The 24194-nt window shown below is 38.4% G+C and overlaps 2 protein-coding genes and 2 long non-coding RNA genes across 9 annotated transcripts; 2 read left to right on the top strand and 2 right to left on the bottom strand.

The window, feature by feature from the left end:
* Positions 1–827: 827 nt before the first annotated feature.
* On the bottom strand, positions 828–5720 carry LOC103428810 (uncharacterized). Of its 6 annotated transcripts, XM_029106893.2 has the most exons (10): positions 5087–5720; positions 4790–4855; positions 4364–4456; positions 4123–4190; positions 3699–3771; positions 2942–3054; positions 2736–2840; positions 1937–2036; positions 1122–1194; positions 828–947 (listed from the first exon to the last, which is right to left on the bottom strand). In XM_029106893.2, the coding sequence occupies exons 1-10, from the start codon at positions 5102–5104 to the stop codon at positions 928–930; spliced, it is 729 nt and encodes a 242-aa protein (XP_028962726.2). In that variant the 5' UTR covers positions 5105–5720; the 3' UTR covers positions 828–927. The 6 variants fall into 6 exon arrangements, with proteins under 6 accessions (XP_028962726.2, XP_028962723.2, XP_070682831.1 ...); XM_029106890.2 differs by having other exon boundaries at positions 907–1194; XM_070826730.1 differs by having other exon boundaries at positions 907–1194; positions 4700–4855; positions 5087–5248.
* LOC108172660 (uncharacterized) lies at positions 5289–7705 on the top strand. Its single transcript, XR_001789212.3, has 3 exons — positions 5289–5591; positions 5915–6026; positions 7442–7705. It is a non-coding gene; the product is annotated as an uncharacterized lncRNA (long non-coding RNA).
* An 11916-nt stretch (positions 7706–19621) lies between these two features.
* On the bottom strand, positions 19622–21076 carry LOC139198407 (uncharacterized). The gene is made up of 4 exons (XR_011583868.1): positions 20843–21076; positions 20663–20725; positions 20528–20574; positions 19622–19832 (listed from the first exon to the last, which is right to left on the bottom strand). It is a non-coding gene; the product is annotated as an uncharacterized lncRNA (long non-coding RNA).
* Positions 21077–22334: 1258 nt separating this feature from the next.
* LOC114826245 (uncharacterized) lies at positions 22335–23252 on the top strand. The gene has a single exon (XM_029106318.2). It carries the CDS (start codon positions 22335–22337, stop codon positions 23250–23252), a length of 918 nt encoding a protein of 305 aa, XP_028962151.2.
* Positions 23253–24194: the final 942 nt, after the last annotated feature.

The following is a 24194-nucleotide window of genomic DNA, read 5'->3' on the forward strand; positions in this document are numbered from 1 at the left end:
GTATCCACACACCATTTTTTATTTCTCACACACCCTTTTAATTTTCGGCCGTCAAATCGGATGAATTAAAGAATAACAAAGAATAAAAATTAATAAGAATGTGTAAGAAGTTAAAAATAAAAAATAAAAAAAATAAAAAAAAGTGTAGATAGCACATTCTTTTTCATATTTGAAAGAAGTCTTTGTGGAACAATCGTGCCCCATGAATCCATTTCTCGAGGCATTGAAGTCTTCATTTGTAAGGTCTGCAAATTGATTGACACTCAACTTAGTAAGGTTTGTTTGCATCACTATTGGAAGATTCTATAGACTCCACGTTTTCCTTGAATGTATTGAATATATTGAAACGCTTCTCCTCCTCGTTAATGTCGGTACATGCACGTCCATAACAAGCCATTCATTGCTCATATTTTCCGTACATTGATGCATCTTGGAGAGTGCGAGACGTGGCTTGAGAAGACAAAGCCCCCAAAATAAAGATTAAGGCCAGATAAATACAGTTGCAGTAGGAAGTCAATATTTGCAAATTCTAAAAGTTGTAGTTTTTAAATAATAAATTATGTTTGGCTCTATGGCCATTTGGCCCTCGGTTGGAGACGGTTTTTTGTGACAGGGCTAAAACGAGCCCTCTAGCCCTCTGGCCCTCGGTTGGAGACGGAGGCAAATATGGCCCTGTACTGTTCATTAAAATATTAATATCTTGGAGAATCTTGGAGGGCCAGAGGGCTAAAACGAGCCCTCTGGCCAGCCATCGGTTGGAGATGGCCTAATTGCAATAAGTAGCAGGACCTGCACCAATGAAAGTTGCAGTGCAGTCCCTTGAAATGTTTCGGTAAATAGCGTCGCAGTATCATTAACATTTGAATCCATTCCCCGTCCATTTCTAGTGATCGAACAACATTTCTATGCTCTGAGAAATTATATCCATCATAATTTGTAGACTGTCGCTGTTCAACAATGCAAAATATACGTAGAAATTATGGGACGAAAGATGAGTCTTCCTAACACAACACACCCTTAAGTTACGCGAATTAAAAGAACCACCATGGTAAATACAAATGTCATGACAAACATCAGAAGCCATGTGAAACAAGTAGTCTTGGACGCCTTTGAGTATATACCTGCTGCCCGTGTAGTGGCGTGACGGGTGCTTGCCAAGCTACTTTCAACAGCCTTCTCTGTAGAATCAAGTATCTGCACACAAGCCATATAACTAAGTTATGAGATCAACATACTTGTCATTCCATCAGCACTCCATTTACATCTAATACACACCAAAGAATAAACAGATAAAAGTATTTTTATGTAACAAACGATGTTGCATTATTGCTGGGAACATTTTCCGATGATAAAAGGGTTTTGGCTTGTGACAATGTACGTTCTATTACAATCATGACTAGCACAGTCAACAGCTTATATATATAAGAATACATAGTGTTCCAAATTTTTCAGAGATCCAATAAAAGATACTCAGCAGCGTATCCTTCTTTTCCTAGCTCTGATTGCCAAGCTTATTGTGTTATTCAACTTCCTTCTTTATTTTAAATTTATGAACATGGAAAACCGGACCAGATATCATATTGCAAGCCTCCCCAAACCCCTTTACGGTAAACTATTTCTCAACAAAAATTAAATCAGTTCTGTTACCACTTACCACTTAAATTCCTCGGCAGGTTTTTTTATTTATTTTTATTTTTTTAATTTTTAGCCCCATTCTCTTAGGAACTTATTACAGTCCCAACATTCGTTTCTTTGTTTAACATTTTCCTTTTCAAGAATTTCTCCTAATCTCACACCCTCTAAATCCAAAGCAATATTCACCAAAACTTCCCTTCAGTGTCGCCCTAAACAAATCAAACCGCAGCCAGCTAAATCCAAAAAGTATTGACTCTATAGACTTTACAACATCCTGCAATAGATATCTCAGGGTGCTTACTTTTTCAGTGTTTTCCAGGGAGTGACTCATCATGAGACTACTCTCTTTGAGCTGTCTAGCCAATCCAACCATTTCGTCTGTCAAATCCTCTTGAAGCTTTCTGTAAACAAGAGAGAAAAGTTTATAAGAATTGAAAGCATAATGTGGAAAGGAAATGTAATTAGCATTTGAAAGTCTTAACGGCTGAATTGTGTGTTCTACCTTATGGACATCAATTGACTTGGGATTGAGGAAATTTCCTCTCTAACAGTAACTGTATCTACTCTGATGGGTTATCTGGTTCAAGGTCACGTTATTCGAGCCACCATCTGTTGGCAATGGTGTACAAACATGCAGAGGGATTTTAGAATCGCTGCATATGGCAGGAAAGCATGGGTTGGCCTTGGACTAGGGTTGCTACAATTTGGATGGTCCTCCTAGTTCCTTAAGCACTCTGAATAACAGAGAGGCTGGGGTCTGTAGGCCAATATTTATCTTTGGGTAGCGTCTTGTCTTTGTTACCATCAAAGTAAAGCAAGAAATTGTACAGAAAGAAGGAACACATCCCAAAGTTGCCTGACTATCGTTCTAAATTTATCAGATGTCCCAAGTGAGCATCCGTGTCATTTCTATTTGTACATATGCATTTTTTTAAGCAAAAATCAACTTATATTTTTACTAAAACAAAAGTTCATACTGAAAACACATATAACTACATCGCTGTGTTAATTAATGACTAACATCCTAGAACCCCGTTTTCAATTTCATCCAGTCTCATAACTCCAGTTTAATAGAAAAAATTGAGATACTATGAATATACCTATGCTTTTCAATGTGTGCTTGGGCTGCTGCATCCAGTTTGACAGGCCCTGAAGAATCAACACCAGCAGTCTCGCGAGTTCCATCTTCAGTATTTGAGATAGGCCTGTTTAACGAAAACACAGTTAAAATAAAACAAGTCATTGCAGACAAAATATCACTAAGAAGGAGCTGAAACCATAGTGATCCCAACTATCATTCACTTACACAAATCTCCTTCTCAAACCTGGAGAAGGGGGAATCTGATTGTCTCCTGTATCAGAAGAGTTTGCTTTGACAGAAATTCTTGCAAGGGGCACTTCGGGTGTTTGAACATCAGGCTGGGAATTGGCGAAAGAAATCACAATTAGGAGCAAGGAACTCCATATATTGCACATATATACATTACATTCTTCGACCAAAAAACAAACAATACATTACATTCTAAAGAAATATTTGCTTGCCAAACGGTTAATCAGGTAAACTCATGCTTTCATATATGATGCCAGATTCACAATATTTGATATACCATGTCAGATATCTAGCAATAGAACATTATCCATATATTACAGATTCAGTCTTGAGATGCCGTGAACTGACACAACAAATTACATGTAGCATGAAATGGTGTGGACAGCTATAAAAACTATCTCTAGGAATTGTTCCCCGCATAAGAACTAAAAACTGTCCAACCATCCATCACAGCTCAAAAAAATAAAAACCTGTAATATTTTAGTTGTCATGTCAACCAGTCTCCCAAGAAATTTGTTTCAGCCTAACAATATTTTGTTTCTCATACCTTATCATTATAATTTCCCGGCTTTCAAACTAAATCTACTATTAGTAAAATTGATTCGAATCATAGAAATTCACAGAACATTGTAAATTAAAGTACACATTTTGCCAATGTAACTGGTTTAAAGTACATAAAACCAACACTTCAACAAAAGGCAACGTGTATGCTTTCTAGATCATATGCACTCACTGGTGGAGCAGCTAATTTGGAAGCAATGGCTTCAATCTTCTCTGAATAGTCACTCAAAACAGCCTTTGAAACTCTGGGTATAAAATCGAAGATAATGATATCAATAAGTAAACTAAGAATGTTGCAAACTCTTAAGTAGGGCAGAGTCTCAAGAAAACACATAGAAATAGAGAAGATGAAAATGTTGATCTGTGTAGCCACCATTAGTACCCAGTATCAAGAAAATAGTGTTTGGAATGTGAATCAATATTTCCATCACACCTACCAAAATCTGTAAAGGTTTGTAAGGTAAAGGAAAGGAAGCGTATTGGAACATGCATCGAACTATTGGACAAATAATCGTTAAAAAAAAAGTAATCAAGGGAGAAAATAAAACACATACTTCAACAAAAAAAATAAAAATAAAAATAAAACACATACTGACCTGGGTAAGCCTTCTGGAGTTCTCTCTTCAGCTAGTTGTTCTACCAGTTCTCGTAAAGTAGCAACATACTGCAAAGTAGCGGTACTTAGTCATCCATAAATGGCACACATCTCCAAAGAAAAAACAAACAAAAAAACCTAGAACTGTAAATATCACGCCGAGAAACCGGAAATAGTTGGCACAAAGCAATTACCTGCAAATGGATAAAACTTTGTAACCTATAATTCTAATAACAACATACATGAACAAGTTTTGCCTGGTTCTGTTGCTGAGGCGCAGCTGCAAGCAGCCTCTTCAAATTCACCTCTGTTTTACTGATTCTCATCCCAAAATCCTACACCATTTAACAAACATAAAACAACAAACAATTCAACACTCAACCAACAACCATGAAACCATCACTTTTTTTGTAAATGATCTCTATGCTTTGTTTTTTTATCTAAACATCGTCAATTTGATATTGATCAGTTCAACAATTGGTATTTGTAAAGTGATCATTTCATCAATTTCCCAAAAAATTAACCCAAACCTTAAAAAAAGAAAATCCATAACCCAATTCTGCACAGGTCATACGTACGAGTAATCAAGATGCAAGAGTTCCCTATTCAAGATACACAACTCCTAATTCTAGCGCTCCTAATCTTGCACAAGCAGAAAGTACACAAACCATGGCATAGCAATCGGGTTTCAAATTCCCCTTCAGGCAGTGGAGATGTACATTCGCATAAAGAACCTTTCAGATAAGCTGACACAGAGCTTTAACAATTACACCAAATCTCGATAGAGATATCTAGATAATGCAGGTACCTTTCTACCATAATAAGTGAAGAGATTAAATCTTTAAAAGAGAAGAACCACCCAATAAAAAACCCTTTAATGTACCCACAAATCACGGCAGTCCAAGAAACAACATTTTTCTCCGGCATTTCATCAAATATCTTATGTGCATGTTCCAAATACCCACATTTCGCCACAAGGGCATGAATGAAGTCCGATCGCCTCGCACACGCTTTCAGATGCAGAAGCACCTCCTTGTCAGGATTCATCAGATGCACAGCCAATGGTTACAAACCCTTAAATCAAAACCTCCCATTTTTTCTAATTGACAACCCCTTCCTCACCCATCAGATTCTTCTAATTGACAACAATAGTTACAATGGACGGACGGGATTCCATCCAATCTTAGTCGTTGGTTTTAGGTTTCCTCATCCACGAGTCCACGACCTATCTGACTGATTCGATTCGACTTCGACTCTCTCACTCTGTCACTCAAGTCTCTCTCGCCGTCTCGGACCCTTCCCTCCACCACCCCGACATCATGACGGCCCTGGCGACCACCACGACGGCCCAGCAACTTCGACGACATCCTAGACTTACAGTTACAGAACCCAGTCACCCCACCACCCATCTTCACGATTTGTCATCTCTGCGTATATAATTGATCTGTTACCGCCAGTCCGGATAAGAAGGTAAAACCTAATGTTTGATTTTTGGGTGATTTTGGGGTTTGATTGAATTGATTTGTAGGGTTTGTTAAATTGGGATTTTGCTGATTAAGATGAATGTATGCGTTTGGTGAAATTTGTATGGATCATGGCAAATGAATAATTTCCCCGTAACTAGTTAAAGAGTGAAACTTCTTCATGATCATGGATTTTTCCAGTTTTATTATATGTAATGACGACTATTTCAGTAGGAACTATATAATTTAATTTTCTGTTAGCAGGACAATGGTAAGGCCTTTTTGTACTCATTATTAGTCCCCAACCATTTTCTGTGTTTGAATCTTCAGATTTATGAATGCCCTTCGCTACTTGCTCGATTGGAAGTGCTCAATATCTCTGAAAATCCTCTCACTGATAGATGTGTATATTGCCTCTCCATTATCTTGGAAAATTGCAAGGGTAAAGTGCTTTCTTTGAAGCTCAAGTTTTTAAACTTTTCCTGCTCCTTATTGATGTGTGGTAGCGTATATGCTTCTTGGTAAATCTAGTTCTTTTAAAGGTATTTGTTCAAAGTAACACTAAGGGCTTGTTTAGTATTTCTGTGCTTTGAAAAAAAGTTGCTGTGAGAATAAGCGGCTGTGCTGTGAGAATAAGCGACTGTGAAATAAATCAGCAGAGTATTTGGTAAACTTTTTTGTAAAAGTGCTTTTGAAAAAAAAAACAGTCTGATAGTGAGTCTTTTCATTAGAGGAGCACTGTAGCTCCGTGTGCTTTGAAAAAAAAAAACCAGTTTTCCAAAGCTGCAAATAGCAGCTTCAGCTTTTTCCTTTGATTTCAGCTTATTCTCACAGCAACTTCCAAAATAAGCCATTTTTTTTCAGTTTACCAAACACCTAAAACCTTCACAGTTTTTTTTCATTGGTGTTTTTTTTAAGCACCTCACTTCCAAACTACCCCTAAATCATCCCTGCTAGGGGTGGGTTCGATTTAAATCGGTTCGGTTTTTTGGTAAAACCGAAACCAAACCGAAATTTCGGTTTGGTTCATTTTTTTTCGGTTTTTTTTCGGTTCGGTTTCGGTTTTTTGTTTTTTTTTTTTCAAAAAATGAAAAACATTGAAATTTTAAATTTTAACATATCCAACACAATCATAACATAAGCATTCTAACTAGAATCAAAGACAATGAAATATTTTTTTTTTTTTAAATCGTACAAATGACTTAGAAAAATTAAATTGTATGATGTTGTTCAAAGATCAGGGTTGTTTGCTTGTAACTTCATGTTGACCACTTGATTAGTAAAAGTAATGCGTGGGTGAATTTATTTAGTGTGTGTTGGATTCTTTTCCATCACAAATTACCCAAGTAATCTACTCGAAATAAATGTTTATAGATTCTGTTACATGTTATATGAGAGTAGATTTGGAAAAGAAATCTGGGGTAGAAGCAGACAGTGCTATGGAGATAGATTTAGGTACTTCAGGAGGAGGTTTGGTTCCGGAACCTTATATGAGGGAGAAATAATAGGTTAGGGTTTAGAGTTTTTATAGGCCTGTTTTTTAATATTTTGAGCTTAAAATTTGGCAACACATTGGGTTTAGCACATTTTAACTTACAAATTGGGTTTAGAAAATATTACCCAAAACAAATAATTAAATAAAAAAATTAATTTAATTAATTTGGTTCGGTTCGGTTTGGTTCGGTTTCTAGATCACTAAAACCGAACTGAACCAAAAGAATTCGGTTCGGTTCGGTTCGGTTTTTTCAATTTGGTTCGGTTTTTTCGGTTTCGGTTCGGTTTGGTTTTCGATTTTTTTCGGTTTTCGGTTTTTTGAACCCACCCCTAATCCCTGCTTATATGGACTTTGCTTTGTAGCTCTTTGCAGCTTGAGCATAGAGCGCTGTTCTGTCACGTCTACAACAATTGAAAAGGTTGCCGATGCATTGAATGCTGATTATGTGCTTGAGCAACTTTGAATAGGTGTGCTTGACATATGGTAATTGCAATACACATTAGTGGTTGGACTATTTTGTATGTTGATTTGATCTCTAGATGTCTCCAGGATGTTGCAAAGGGATTGACTGTAATGACCAAAATACCCTCCTAATTTTAAATAATTACGCTCCAACTCAACACAAATGTGATGGTAATGGTGTAAAAAAGGCAAAATCGAGTGGCAAAGGTTTGACTGCAGATTTGCTATAGTAAAACACTCAACTTTAAAATAGAAAATATCAAACCCCATTTGGTTGACCAAGAAAATAAAATGTGATTTTATTGATTTAAAACCCAAAAATTGAGTACAAGGGATGGACAGCAATTATCCCCAAATCCCCTAATTGCCTCTCTATCAAAACCACGTACTTGGATTATTTACAATTCCAACTTTAAATGGCAAAGCATGCTGAGGAAGACTTGATCAATGATGAATGTGAACAACATGTTCACCGAGACGTTGATGGCTTGTCCGGCTGATCGAATCTCGAGAGGGCATATCTCACTCGACACCAGCCACCCCATCGAACCCAAGACCATGCAAATGCCACCACATATGCACATACCAAGAACAAGATCCAATTGACTTGATGTTTTGTAAATGATCATTCTCCACTGAGACCAAACTTCATGGCTATCATCACTCCGATAGCAACCTGCAATGCAATTTTAATTAGATAAAATATACTTTAGAAATTCAGATTTAGTTGAAGAAAACAAAAGAGACATTTCCTATTATTGTTTAAATTAAGCTGGTAATAATGAATTAGTTTCATTGAATTGATCATGTCATTAATTATGTACCTGGCATATCATCATTTGTGTACCACCTTCAGGTTGACAGGCAAGCTTAAGAGATTGAAAAGGGGAGTGAATGAAGAATTAGTGTAGGAACAACACAAAAATTCATATGATATAAACTAATGAAAGGTTCACAATTCGGTTTAGTTACAAAATATGAAAAAATTTATGTTTTCATTTCGACATTATTATAATATAGAAAAAATATCCTTAAGTATCATCGTTTTCAGTCTAGCCCTCATCACGTTGATGCAGCTCCTTCATCATGTTGATATGCTGCATCACGAAATCCGGGAAAGGGTGAGGATCATCATTACATATAAAGGCAACTTTTCTTTTCCCAAGCTCCTCATCTAGTAATATAATGGATAGTGTAATGCACAAATTGTTTTAAAATCATGCAACACATTACAATTACTACAAACTTTGACGTACATGCTCACGAAACCAAGAAGGATACTTATCTTTGTGTCTTTGCTCCATGTTTAAACTACTTTCATGCTTTATTATTTCCTCATGTTCCTTGCATAACAAGTCAAATAAATATTAGAGGGAAAAAACTATTCAACGTAAATATAGAGGATGTCACCTACTCAAGGAATGGTGTCACGTCGTCACAATTGTTGAATATAAACCATTCAACCATCTTCACGTCAGCGCTAGCGAATCCAACACTTGAACTACCCATAAATGGTTTTGCAATTTCGGCAAATGCAGAAAGCTTCTCTTGTTGAACGACACCGCCAATATTTTATTCACGTCGATTGGAAGAATTTTCAACATTACGGAGATACATTCCACAAAAAATAAGGAATTCATTTCAAAGGTATCCCACTATAATAGATCCATTAGGACGTGATTTGTTCCGCACATTTAAACCTTCCCAATAGTCTACAAAGAAATTAAACTGTTACAATTTTAATTTACAATCATAAGAAACAATGAGATTGAATGGGAGAATAATACTGCTACCTTTCTATTGGGTAATCTATCGGAAATTAACAAACCCATCAAGTATCACTTTATCTGCTAAGTGAATCATGACTTGAATCATTACATCAAAGAATGCAGGGGAAATATTTGTTCAAGCCGGCACGATATCTTCTTTCAGCCTTTCAAAGTATGCCACACGCAAAAATTTTGGCACATATTTGTTGAAAAAAGCTTGATAATTGAATGATTGGTTCAATTACGTTTTTCGGCAAAAAATTTCGTGGCACTTTTCAATATTCTGTTTGAAAAGTGCCATGAGATAATCATAGCATGTGTTTGACATTTGAAACATTACCTTGCTGTGCATGAACTCCACAATTTTCATTAGTAAACCTTCACACCCAAGGTACAATTCTCCTTGAGCTTGTTTTAATCATCTCTCAATGGATGAAGTCGTTGAATTTCTTGTGGATGAAGATTATTATCATCCTTATCCACTTCTACATTATCACCGTTGATAGTATAATTGTATGACATTCCATATCTACCCAAATCTTGTTGAATTTCTCTCAATCTTCAATCTACAATTATTACAAGTTTGGCATGGGCACTTAGTATAACCCTTAGCGTTGACAAGTTTGCTTACACTTTAAAAAAAATTCTGAAATCCCATTAAAATATTCATTAGTCACTTGATTCGGATTATGTATCCATTCCCTATCCATGGCATACAAAGTATCCACTCCCTGTTGATGTTAATAGTGGTAATACATGCACGGATGTAATAGTGAAGAGAGTAATTTGACGACGACAACAACAACAACAACAACAACAACAACAACAAAGCCTTTTCCCACTAAGTGGGGTCGGCTATATGAATCCTAGAACGCCATTGCGCTCGGTTTTGTGTCATGTCCTCCGTTAGATCCACGTACTCTAAGTCTTTTCTTAGGGTCTCTTCCAAAGTTTTCCTAGGTCTTCCTCTACCCCTTCGGCCCCGAACCTCTGTTCCGTAGTCACATCTTCGAACCGGAGCGTCATTAGGCCTTCTTTGCACATGTCCAAACCACCGTAACCGATTTTCTCTCATCTTTCCTTCAACTTCGGCTACTCCTACTTTACCTCGGATGTCCTCATTCACAATCTTATCCTTTCTCGTGTGCCCACACATCCCACGAAACATCCTTATCTCCTCTACACCCATTTTGTGTACGTGTTGATGCTTCACCGCCCAACATTCTGTGCCATACAACATCGCTGGCTTTATTGTCGTCCTATAAAATTTTCCCTTGAGCTTCAGTGACCTACGACGGTCACACAACACGCCGGATGCACTCTTACACTTCATCCATCCAGCTTGTATTCTATGGTTGAGATCTCCATCTAATTCTCCGTTCTCTTGCAAGATAGATCCTAGGTAGCGAAAACGGTCGCTTTTTGTGATCTTCGCTAGATTGCTCCGATCATTAGTGTGGATAAGTATATAAATGGATAGAGATAGGAAAGCAAACACCAGATGTACGTGGTTCACCCATATTGGCTACGTCCACGAAATAGAGGAGTTCTCATTAATTGTGAAGGGTTTACACAAGTACATAGGTTCAAGCTCTCTTTTAGTGAGTACAAGTGAATGATTTAATACAAATGACATTAGGAAATATTGTGGGAGAATGATCTCGTAATCACGAAACTTCTAAGTTCCGGAGTGTGGTATCGTCTTGACTTGCCTTATCTGTCTCGTAGGTAGATGTGGCATCTTCTCTGGAAGTACTCTTCCTCTATCCAGGGGTGGTATCTTTAACTGGTGGAGATGCACAAGGTAATGTATCAATTTCACTTGAAGCTTACTTGTAGTTTCAGGCTTGGTCAAGCGCGATACAAACCATGTAGTAGGAGTCCTCCAAGTCGCCGAGCTAGGGGATCTGCTGAAAGAGGCGACAGACAAGGTAAGCAATCAGAGCTCCAAGCAATCAGTCCCATATCAGAACTTTGATTTCGAGTTCCTGCTGATTGTTCACATTCTCCCTATCTTGCAGGCAGCATGAAGGATAAAGAGAAGAAAAATGAAAATAGATGATATGGGATACTTTTGCTTTTGAAGAAGTAACTTTCCACATGCTTATTCTTGAACTGGGCTGGAGGGTTTTCTGGTTTCCTCCAGAGTATAAGGCCGACTGAAGAATTTGAGGGTCAAAACAAGTCCATCAAATCTATAGTACGTTCGACCCTGCTGATATGGGATACTTTTGCTTTTGACAGAGTAGTGGATGTATCGGCACGTGTGCTGTTATGCTTGTCTCCACATGCTTCCTTGTATCATTCTCACTTGCCCTATATGTTCCTCAGGCAGATGCGGTATCTTCCCTGGAAGCATAAGATGTTGAAGATGAGTACTCGAGAGCAATGCCAGGTAAGTAATCAAGTAAGGGGTTCCAGGCAGTCCGTTCCAGACTGGAAGCTTGATTCCAAGTGTTGACTGATTGCTCTCTTTCTTCTTGTCTTGCAGGTAAGAACAAGGCCAAAGGAAAATACAGGGAAAAAACATGATATGGGATACTCTTGCTTTTAACCCTGATGATATGAGATATTCTTGCTCTAGTATAGCTTGTTTGCAGAGGTATTATCGGGGGGAAAGAAAGCTGAATATTTCGAAAGGCTTCTTTGGGAGTGCCTTCTCAGATATGAGGAAGGGTTGAGCATTTTTGCAGGTCTGCCTGTCTGTTGGGGATGAAGGTCAACATATATAGGAGTCTTCCTAACCACAAGTAGTAATGCTATTCCTTTACCCTGCTTGGTCATAACATGGTAGTGGGAGCTGCCAGCTTCACATGTTTTAACTCTGTCAGAGCACTTTGAAAAAGTGGTCTGTGGTATCTGGAAAGCTGATGTTGCGTGTAAAGATTACAGACAAACTTTATCCAAGGAGATCCGGCTCTTGAAGTTGGGAAAGTGGTGCCTCTTCAGTTTTCGAACAAGCAATCCTGTCGGAGATCTGGCTCTCGAGATTCGAAGAACGATGCCTTTTCGATTTTTGAGAAAGCAATTCTACTAGGGGTCTGGCTCTCGAGATTCAGAGAGCGGTGTTTCTTTGATTTTTGAGAAAGTAATCATGTTGGGAGTCTGGCTCTCGAGATTCGGAGGGCGGTGCCTCTTCGATTTTGGAGCAAGCAATCTTGTTGGGAGTGTTTTCTCGAATGTGAGAAAAGGTTGGGCATGTTTGCTAGTCTATCTTGCCACGAAGCACAGAGGTTGACACACAAGGACTTTCCAATTATCCAGCAGTGGTACTGTTCCTTTACCCTTGTGGGTAATAATATGGTAGCTAGACCTTCAAAATTTATGTGTCTAAACTTTGTTAGTGCTGTTTCTTTGCTATTCTTTTACCCTTCTTGGTCAGAGCGGTGTAGTGGGAGCTGCAAGCTTCACGTGTCTCAACTTTGTCAGAGAACTTTGGCAAAGTTATCTGTGGTACCCATGAGCTAATGTTGTGTGTGGGAAGTGGGTGATTGAACAGTAAGATTCATGTGATTTCTACTTCACCAGAAATCTTCGACATAATGCCCATAATTTTCGCAAAGCTGACAGGTGCTGACAAGGCTGGAAAAGTAGATGCCTCTTCGATTTCTGAGATCGGCCCTCGTGGTCTCTGAGCAGCCCAACTTTTGAGAAAGCAAGCGCCTCTTCGATTTCTGAGATCGGCCTTCGTGGTCTTTGAGCAGCCCAACTTTTGAGAAAGCAAACGTCTCGTGGTCTCTGAGCAGCCCAGCTTTTGAGAAAGAAAACGCCTCTTCGATTTCTGAAGCTCCGTCGAGTGCAGATTTTTATAGAGGCTGGCATTAAGTTCCAAAGCACACTTGAATCTCCACCAGTAGAAGCTCCATTCTTGCACTTCTAAGATCTTGATTTGTCCGACCTCTTCTCTCTTCAACACCTTTGAAAATGTCTGGCCCCTCCGACTGTCGTTTTGACTTGAACCTTGTTGAAGAGGCAGCCACGCCTTCTCCAGACAACATATGGCGCCCATCATTCGTCTCCCCTACTGGTCCTCTTACCGTTGGGGATTCCGTGATGAAAAATGATATGACCGCTGCGGTAGTGGCCAGGAACCTTCTCACTCCCAAAGATAACAGACTACTTTCCAAACGGTCTGATGAGTTGGCTGTTAAGGATTCTCTGGCTCTCAGTGTTCAGTGTGCAGGTTCTGTGTCTAACATGGCCCAACGCCTATTTGCTCGAACCCGCCAAGTTGAATCATTGGCGGCTGAAGTGATGAGTCTCAAATAGGAGATTAGAGGGCTCAAGCATGAGAATAAACAGTTGCACCGGCTCGCACATGACTATGCTACAAACATGAAGAGGAAGCTTGACCAGATGAAGGAATCTGATGGTCAGGTTTTACTTGATCATCAGAGATTTGTGGGTTTGTTCCAAAGGCATTTATTGCCTTCGTCTTCTGGGGCTGTACCGCGTAATGAAGCTCCAAATGATCAACCTCTGCTGCCTCCTCCTTCTAGGGTTCTGTCCAGTACTGAGGCTCCAAATGATCCCCCTCCAGTGCCTGCTCTTTCTGGGGCTCTACCGACTGCTGAGACTTCTCCTAAGCAACCTTTGTGAAGGCTCCCTCTTGTTTGTTTATTTTGACTCATGTATATGTACATATTTGTGACTTATCGGGGATACCAATAAATAGCTTTCCTTCATTTCAACGTATTGTGTTAAATACACCAAAGCCTTCTTCGCTAAGTTCTCTGAATTTTCTTTTGTTGAAGCTTGTATGTTGAAGCTTTGTGAGTGGAGCATGTAGGTTGAGGTAGTATTCCCTTAATTTCCCGAGTGAGGAAAACTTCTCGGTTGGAGACTTGGAAAATCCAAGTCACTGAGTGGGATCGGCTATATGAATCTTTGAACGCCATTGTGCTCGGTCCTGTGTCATGTCCTCCGTTAGATCCAAGTACTCTAAGTCTTTTCTTAGAGTCTCTTCCAAAGTTTTCCTAGGTCTTCCTCTACCCCTTCGGCCCTGAACCTCTGTCCCATAGTCGCATCTTCTAATCGGAGCGTCAGTAGGCCTTCTTTGCACATGTCCGAAGCACCGTAACCTATTTTCTCTCATCTTTCCTTCAATTTCGGCTACTCCTACTTTACCCCAGATATCCTCATTCCTAATCTTATCCTTTCTTGTGTGCCCACACATCCAACGAAGCATCCTCATCTCCGCTACACCCATTTTGTGTACGTGTTGATGCTTCACCGCCCAACATTCTGTGCCATACAGCATCGCCGACCTTATTACCGTCCTATAAAATTTTCCCTTGAGCTTCAGTGGCATACGGCGGTCACACAACACGCCGGATGCACTCTTCCACTTCATCCATCCAGCTTGTATTCTATGGTTGAGATCTCCATCTAATTCTCCGTTCTTTTGCAAGATAGATCTTAGGTAACGAAAACAATCGCTCTTTGGTATTTCTTGATCTCCGATCCTCACCCCTAACTCGTTTTGGCTTCCATTTGCAGTGAACTTGCACTCCATATATATTCTGTCTTTGATCGGCTTAGGCGAAGACCTTTAGATTCCAACACTTCTCTCCAAAGGTTAAGCTTTGCATTTACCCTTTCCTGAGTTTCATCTATCAACACTATATCGTCTGCGAAAAGCATACACCAAGGAATATCATCTTGAATATGTCCTGTTAACTCATCCATTACCAATGCAAAAAGGTAAGGACTTAAGGATGAGCCTTGATGTAATCCTACAGTTATGGGAAAGCTTTCGGTTTGTCCTTCATGAGTTCTTATGGCAGTCTTTGCTCCTTCATACATATCCTTTATAGCTTGGATATATGCTACTCGTACTCCTTTCTTCTCTAAAATCCTCCAAAGAATGTCTCTTGGGACCCTATCATACGCTTTTTCCAAATCTATAAAGACCATGTGTAAATCCTTTTTCCCATCTCTATATCTTTCCATCAATCTTCGTAAGAGATAGATTGCCTCCATGGTTGAGCGCCCTGGCATGAACCTGAATTGGTTGTCCGAAACCCGTGTCTCTTGCCTCAATCTATGCTCAATGACTCTCTCCCAGAGCTTCATTGTATGACTCATTAGCTTAATACCCCTATAGTTCATGCAATTTTGTACGTCGCCCTTATTCTTGTAGATAGGCACCAAAGTGCTCGTTCGCCACTCATTTGGCATCTTCTTCGTTTTCAAAATCCTATTGAAAAGGTCAGTGAGCCATGTTATACCTGTCTCTCCCAAAACTTTCCACACTTCGATTGGTATATCGTCTGGGCCTACTGCTTTTCTATGCTTCATCTTCTTCAAAGCTACAACCACTTCTTCCTTCCAGATTCGACGATAAAAAGAGTAGTTTCTACACTCTTCTGAGTTACTCAACTCCCCTAAAGAAGCACTCATTTCATGTCCTTCATTGAAAAGATTATGAAAATAACCTCTCCATCTATCTTTAACCGCGTTCTCTGTAGCAAGAACCTTTCCATCCTCATCCTTGATGCACCTCACTTGGTTTAGGTCCCTTGTCTTCTTTTCCCTTGCTCTAGCTAGTTTATAGATATCAAACTCTCCTTCTTTGGTATCTAGTCGCTTATACATATCGTCATAAGCCGCTAACTTAGCTTCTCTCACAGCTTTCTTCGCCTCTTGCTTCGCTTTTCTATACCTTTCACCATTTTCATCGGTCATATCCTTGTATAAGGCTTTACAACATTCCTTTTTAGCCTTCACCTTTGTTTGTACCTCCTCATTCCACCACCAAGATTCCTTTTGGTGTGTGGCAAAGCCCTTAGACTCTCCTAATACCTCTTTTGCTACTTTTCGGATACAACTAGCCATGGAATCCCACATTTGGCTAGCTTCCCCCTCTCTATCCCACACACACTGGGTGATTACTTTCTCTTTGAAAATGACTTGTTTTTCTTCTTTTAGATTCCACCATCTAGTCCTTGGGCACTTCCAAGTCTTGTTCTTTTTTCTCACTCTTTTGATATGTACATCTATCACCAACAAGCGATGTTGATTAGCCACGCTCTCTCCTGGTATAACTTTGCAATCCTTACAAGTTATACGATCCCCTTTCCTCATTAGAAGAAAATCTATTTGTGTTTTTGACGACCCACTCTTGTAGGTGATCACATGTTCTTCTCTCTTCTTAAAGAAGGTGTTGGCTAAGAAGAGATCATATGCCATTGCAAAATCCAAGATAGCTTCCCCATCCTCGTTTCTCTCCCCAAAACCATGGCCACCATGAAAACCTCCATAGTTGCCTGTCTCCCTACCCACGTGTCCATTTAAATCTCCTCCTATAAATAACTTCTCCGTCTGAGCAATTCCTTACACCAAGTCTCCAAGGTCTTCCCAAAATTTCTCCTTCGAACTCATATCCAACCCTACTTGAGGTGCGTACGCACTAATCACATTGATAAGTTCTTGTCCTATTACAATCTTGATTGCCATGATTCTATCTCCTACTCTCTTGACATCTACAACATCTTGTGTCAAGGTCTTGTCCACGATGATGCCAACATCGTTTCTCGTTCTATTTGTGCCCGAGTACCAAAGTTTAAACCCTGAGTTTTCTAGATCCTTTGCCTTAAGACCAACCCACTTAGTTTCTTGTAGGCACATAATATTTATCCTTCTCCTCACCATAACTTCCACTACTTCCATAGATTTTCCCGTTAAGGTTCCTATATTCCACGTTCCTAAACGCATTCTACTCTCCTGAACTCTACCCTTCTGTCCTAGCTTCTTCACCCTCCCCCGTCCAATGGAATCAAAGTACTTCTTTTGTGTGTCCCGTGTAAAGTTGATAGGTGCATATGCTCCCAAACAACTTTGAGTGGAGTCGTTCGAAAAGAAGTTTCTATGGCCCCCTTGCTCATTTAACACTGCATCCGGGTGCCTATGGAGATACAGCGACCCTTGCTCACTTATCACTGTGCTCGGGCCACACAGCGCGCCACTTACGGGTGAAGCCCTAGCTTTAGCGCGATTTCGTTCTGAATTCATTTTCATAAGGATTATGTTTTCAAAAGCAAATGAAATCATATTTTCTCTCCTCTTTGTGTTATCAGAACTTGAAATTGAAGACATAACATCGAATACCACCAACAGTTAATAGTGGAGCTAATCCGCAGACATCAGCATTTTTCAAATGAGAAACATGCATCACATTCTTTCAATGAAAAGTTGAATGTGGTGTTTTAAATAAAGAAGAATCATACTGGGTAATAGACAGACCTTGAAAATCACTAATGTAAACCATGTCAGGGCTTTAGACTAAGGCAAATGATTATGCGAATTATTGATGTTGTCTGTTATATGAGAGCTTGCTCCAGAGTCAATAAGCCAGCACACATAGAAGCAAGTTTGGCTTGGGGAATGCAACCTTGAAAGTTTGGATTCTTACGACTGTACCAATTGATTGTAAGATGTCCAGGATCCTTACAAATTTGGTTTCCGCCACAATTGTTATGATTGAATCTGTTACGATTATTAGGATTCCTCTGAAAATTGTTGTTCCTATGAAAATTACCTCGATTTGGAACATGCTGAGCACTTGAGGCCTAGGGTGGAGGCTCTCAAGGTGTATGAAGCAGGAGATGAGCATGTGAGGGCACCAGAAAATAATGAAAAGCCTGATAAGGCTTATCTGAAGAAGAATGAGCTTAATGTGCTTCCTTCGAGCAAAAGCCATCTCTTTGTTGAGCAAGAGACCATGAATTTCATCAACAGTGGTGTCTGCATGATGGAATTAACCCGATCCACTTCTTTAGTTCAATCTCGCTCTTGTATTTCTCCTCCTCCACCACCTCCCTATCCAACTACTTCTCCTCCATCTTTACAGTTTGCTGCACCTAATCCATTTCTCCTACTTCATCTTCTCATTCCCCACAACCTATCCATTCTATTCACCCCATGCAAACTAAACCAAAATCGGAAATTTATAAACCAAAGGCCTTTTTTGCAACCAAACACCCCCTGCCTTCTCATTTAGTTACAGACTTTCTGCCTTTCACATATCTCCAAGCTTCTAAGTTTTCTCATTGGAGGGCTGCCATTCAAGATGAATTTAGTTCTTTACAAAAAAACATGTACTTGGACCTTTGGTTCTAATTCATCCTTCTCAAAATCTAATTGGTTGCAAGTAGGTTTTTCGAATTAAAGATAAATCAGATGGCTATGTGGATAGAGATAAGATTCGATTGGTTGCTAAAGGCTATAATCAAGAAGAAGACATTAATTATAGTGAAATCTTCAACTCTGTAGCTAAACTTGTTATAATAAGAATTTTGCTCACTTTGTTAGTTCAAGTCAATTGGTTTTTACATCAATTGGACGTAAGCAATGCTTTTCTGCATGGCTTCTTGAATGAAAATGTTTTCATAACCCAACCTTCTAAAGTCATTGATTAGGATAAACCAACACATGTTTATCATTTGCAAAAGTCACTCTATGGTCTCAAACAGGCGCCTCAAGCATGGTTTGAAAAACTCAGGCTGCTCTAAGAACATGGATTTCAAGCTTCTCAATCATATCACGTTCTATTTGTTCTTTCTCAACCTCTCTTGGTGTTACTTCTGATTTATGTTGATGATATTATTGTCACATACCACTGTTCTACTGCTTGTACTGCAGTTATAACTCATCCCAGTGCACAATTTCTTGTTAAAGATTTAGGAGATCTTCACTATTTTCTTGGACTAGAAGTTCAATGATCCTCTTTGGCAGATTCACTCATCATACCGAATAAATCTTGAATTTATTTAACAACACCTCTTGGTTTTGCAAAACTTGATCTTTGCGTCTCTCCACTTGATAATCCTACATAATATAGGTCTTTGATGGGGCGCTTCGGTATCTTACATGGACACGGTCTAACTTATCATTTGGTGTAAATTTGGTTTGTCATTCATGCATTCTCATCGGGACCTCATTTTCAAGTTGTTCGGTAGATCTTAAGCTATCTCAAATGGACTATTAGTTATGGTTCATGGTTCCCTAAGGTCTCTACTCCTCTCATGCTTAAAGCTTTCTCAAATGCTGATTGGGTAGGCTGCCGTGTTTTGTGCATTTTTCTAGGTCCCTCATATTATTGGAGAACCAAGAACAGCACCATAGCTCGCTCTTATGCCGAGGCCGAATATAGAGCCCTTGCTTATACTGATACTGAGCCCTTGCTCATATTGCTGCTAAAATCACTTAGGTCTATAAATTGTTTAGTGACACTGGTTTTAAATTGCCTATTTTGCTTCAAATAAATCTGTTGTGATAATGTTTCAGCTATAGAATGCTTCAAATCCAATGTTTCATGCTCACACCAAACAATTGGAATTGATTACCACTATATTCAAGAGCTAGTTCTTGCCAAGCTCTTACAATTCAATTTTCTTGTAATCAAGATCAAGTGGCTAACATTCACACCAAGTCTCTTCCCAAACCCAGATTTCTTTATTTGCGATCCAATTTTTCACTTCAACCTTTTTCGTTCAGCTTGAGATGGCGTGAAGAGAGTAATCTGAAAATTGAAAAATAAGTCAGGATAGTAAAAAGAAACAACCAAAAGTTAATTAGAAAAGTCGCTACCAGAAAAATAACCATAGACCACCAATCTTATTGGTGCCTATTGGAAATAGTAGACACTGAAATCGGTGGCAAACATCAATTGCCACCATGCAGCGACTGAATTAGGGTTCGTGTCCTATATAAAGGAATCTCTTGTAACAAACACCACCATCTATACATCGGTGGCCAAATCAACAGTAGAGATATGATATTTTCATCTCTTTGTTTATAGTTATAGATGCCTTTTAGCATCGGTGGCCAAATTGCAATTTATGTTTTTTAAAAAGGGGCCCGCTGAGGACCCATTTACCAATCCCATTATTTATACCACACGTTTTAGATGAAAATTTGTCATTTGACAATCCCAGGAAGTTCCACAATCTTTGCATCCATCTAACAACTTGAACATAGTCATTTCAATTACATAATCAACACATTTTTCCAGATTCACCTGCATAACGATAACACCAGGAGAGTTAACCTTAAGTTTACAAAATCAGAAAATAAGAAATAAGAACTGGAAAATTTATAATTCAACCAAAAATAGAAAATACAAACAGTATTTCAACTATTGTGTTTGTTACTCACAAATTTTGACAATATTTACAGATCCCGTTTCATAATTGATAAAGGGAAGCAATTTTATACCTTCTTAGCCTTGATCCATGGTTGGCTGTTTGTCGATCGTGGTTCCCCTGCAAACACAGACATGCAAAGTTGATTGAATAAAACCCCCTAATTTGTCTTTTCAAAGTTGCAAACCCCTAATGATAAGTTACACACCTGACCCAGAAAGCGTTTGCAAACTCCCATAACAAAACCCTAAAATTGGAAGATAAATGTTTCCTGCAACCAAAAAATGAAATCAAACAAAATATCCACACGCAAATCAGCAAAAAATAAAGAAAGCATTTAGCAAGAATCGAATTTTACAACAATCAATTAAACAAATTTATCACCAACCAAAGCACCCAAACCGTTGCGATTCCTCCACAAAAAACAGCGGGAAAAAATAGGCTAACTACCCTTCTAAAGGATCGGATCATGATGAAAACACCAAGACACACACAGAGATGCATAGAAACAGAAAGAGAGATAGAAAAACATAGAGAAGAAAAAAAGAGGAGAGCTAAAACCCGACAGCCATGCACGTGCAACACACATGACCAAGGGCAAAATTAGCACCAATGCACAAACTTCAACACTGAAAATTGCAAGTTGCCATCGAAAAGAAAGGTAAAAAAGGAAGGGAGAAACTTGAAATAGGTCCAATTTTATAGCCCAACATTAGAATTAGTCTAATTTTTAGTTACTTTTGACTTAGCTCCAATGACTAGGATTCCATGTCAGCATTTTTCTAATTAAGTTGATTTTTTTGCATTATTATTACTATTTTACCCTCTTATGACTTTTGCACGTTCTCCATATATTTCCCACGTTTTAAATTTTTATCAGAATTCAAATTCGTCGTTCAATTCATCTTTCTCCTTGATTTCTTGGTAACAATTTTTGAATTTGAATTTCTTATCAATCTATTTTTAAGGAAAGCTTAATCACTTTTAACTTTCTATACAAGTTACATGTGTTTTATACCTGCAGATTTCTTCAGAGACCTATTCTCCGGATACAATTTTTATGTTCGTGTTTTTCCTTCGTGGTTTGGCGATACTCAACCTTCTCCATCTATCAAAGGACTAAAACAAAGCAAATTGAATGCCACAACCGGAAATCTATTGGGGAAGAAACACGCCCAACAAGTGCTATAGGTGTAATAGAGTGCCAATTATTTTCAAGTCAAGTATATTATAATTGTTTTCTCCTTTATTGTTGTTTGTTGTACGAATTCAAAACATGAAGACTTTATCCTAATCCCCCTCATCCCTTTCTATCATCTCTCATTGATATGCTTATTTCTCTTTTTATTCAAAAAAACCAATGCACATAAGGTATTTGATGTTATGCCTCTTTGAAAATTCAACAAACAAAGTAATATACCTGTACAATATCCTACAAGCCAACACGGATTAGAAGCACAGTAGCCTTGTGTTTTCACTGCAGAATTCAATTCATCCAAAATATCCTACAAGCCAACACGGTTTAGAAGCACAGTAGCCAAAATGTAATATACCTGTACAACTAATTATGATATGTATATATGCTAAGTTCCTAACATTATATGAAATAGCTAATTATGATATGTACAATTATTAGTATGCTGAAATAGCTATTACATTTATGTTTTTTTCCTGTGTTTTATAATTGTTTAGTTATGGAAGGAGCTATCATTGCGAATTGCACTTTTGAGAGCAAGACTCTTTTAATTCTAGTGTCTAATCATACTAAGTTCAAGGATATTGCTGAACAAATTTGTTCCTGATTTGTGCGATTAAGTCTTGAAGTCATGGAGTTGACGTACTCTCTAGGAGAACACCAATCTTGTTTACTGCAATCTAACATGGATGTGAGTGTAATGAAATTTTCAAGTTGTGCTGAAAATATGAAATCTATTCCTGTCAGTGTTTCCATGGTTGAACCAGTTAAGAAACTTGATCCCATTTCTTCCCCACATGATAAGCAGATTTTTACATATGAAGGCTTAAAACCCTCAGATGATCGTGTAGATTTAGGGAAGTTTTCCACTCCTCATGGGAAGACATATTTGTCCCATGCTTGGAGAAACTACATTAGCCATGTTGGTCAAGAATTTCCAGGTGGTGTCAAGGAGTTTAGACAAAGATTGATGAAGTATGCAGTTGAAAAGGGTTTCAGGTATGTTTATGTAAGAAATGATAGTGAACGTGTTACTACTGAATGCTTCAATAAAGATGATAAGGGTTGTGTTTGGCTTGTGCATGCCATTTTGAATCGTCCTAGCAGGTTATTCTACATTAAAAGTCTAAATAATGTACATACATGTAAAGCTAGGTTTCATGATAAAAAAAGCATCAAGATGGGTTCCAAAATTGTGGCGTCGGTCCTTGTTGATGAGATTCGAACCAATCCAATTGTAAGATCAATCGATGTTGTTAGAGATTTCAAGAAAAACTATGGTATAGCTTTTTCTTACTATAATGCTTGGTATGGTATAGAGTTAGCAATGATGAAGGTCCATGGTGATGATACACAGTCATATAGACAACTATTATGGTATGCAGAAGCAGTGCTAGCAACCAACCCAGGCTCTCATGTCCAACTTGATTATAATGATAGTTCATGTCGGTTCGAGCGTTTATTCATTTCATATAATGCTAGTATTGAAAGGTTCAAATTCTGCAGACCTTTCTTGTGCCTCAATGGAACTTTTATAAAAAACAAGTATGAAGGTCATTTGTTTGTAGCCATTGGGAAAAATGGTAATCAAGGTATGATTTAGACATGTACTTATATTATAGGCTGCATGAAAGCTAATAATTTTTTTTCCACATTGATAGGTAGTTTAAATGTTTATCCATGTTGTTGACAAAATTGATCATTTTGTTAATTTTTCTCCATGTTAAGTAGTTTAATAGGGTCTCAAACAGTAATATATGAGAAAGTATTGTTTTATAACTTTATACATGTTGTGTCCATCCTTTATTATAACTTGTTCTTATGTATTCATCCTTAACAGATTTTTCTCTAACATGTTCTTCTTCCTCAACACATCATGATTTTTCCCACTAGCTTTTGGCATTATGGACTCTGAAAACAAAAACAATTGGACATGGTTTCTGGAAAATTTAGTAGAGTTATTACTTCCCCAAGGTCGTACGGTTACATTCATATCAGGCCACAACAGAGGTTTACTTGAAGCTGTTTCCAGCGTTTTTCCAGAAGCACCACATGCATTCTGCATGTTTCATTTGAAATTGAATATACAAAGTAAATATCCAAAGCAGATGGGTTCTGGTTATGGTGAAGTCATTGCTAACCTGTTCCAAAAATGTTGTTACGTTCCATCCCAACTTGTGTTCGATCAGGAAATGAAAACTCTCATCAAGGATGGTGGTACAATAATTCAGAAATTTTTGCAAAACACACCCAAAGAAAACTGGTCCAATGCCTACTTCAGGGGGAAAAAAATATGGTAAGATGTGCTATAATATTGCAGAATCCTTCAATTTTTGGATTTTGGATGAATGCAAGATGCCAACTTACCAAATGATTGATTGATAACATATGTGTGAAGCTGATGGAGATAAGTTCTGATAGGCAACATGAAGCCGAAAGATGGACCTCACCACAATGGATGACGAAATGATGAAAATGGTTGAAGTTGGAAGACATTGGAATGTGTGTCGTTCAAGTGAACATATTTTTGAAGACATTGGAATGT

The sequence above is a fragment of the Malus domestica genome, chromosome 08, assembly GCF_042453785.1.
Source record: "Malus domestica chromosome 08, GDT2T_hap1".
NCBI lineage: Eukaryota > Viridiplantae > Streptophyta > Magnoliopsida > Rosales > Rosaceae > Malus > Malus domestica.

Excerpts from the sequence above, each read along its gene's own strand:
- LOC103428810 (XM_029106890.2), bottom strand. Across the intron at positions 4,457-4,789 it reads AACCCGATTGCTATGCCATG|GATTTTGGGATGAGAATCAG; the intron begins GTTTGTGTACTT and ends TAAATGGTGTAG. Across the intron at positions 4,191-4,363 it reads ACCAGGCAAAACTTGTTCAT|TATGTTGCTACTTTACGAGA; the intron begins GTATGTTGTTAT and ends GCTACTTTGCAG.
- LOC114826245 (XM_029106318.2), top strand. The coding sequence starts at position 22,335 with ATGGATGTGAGTGTAATGAAATTTTCAAGTTGTGCTGAAAATATGAAA.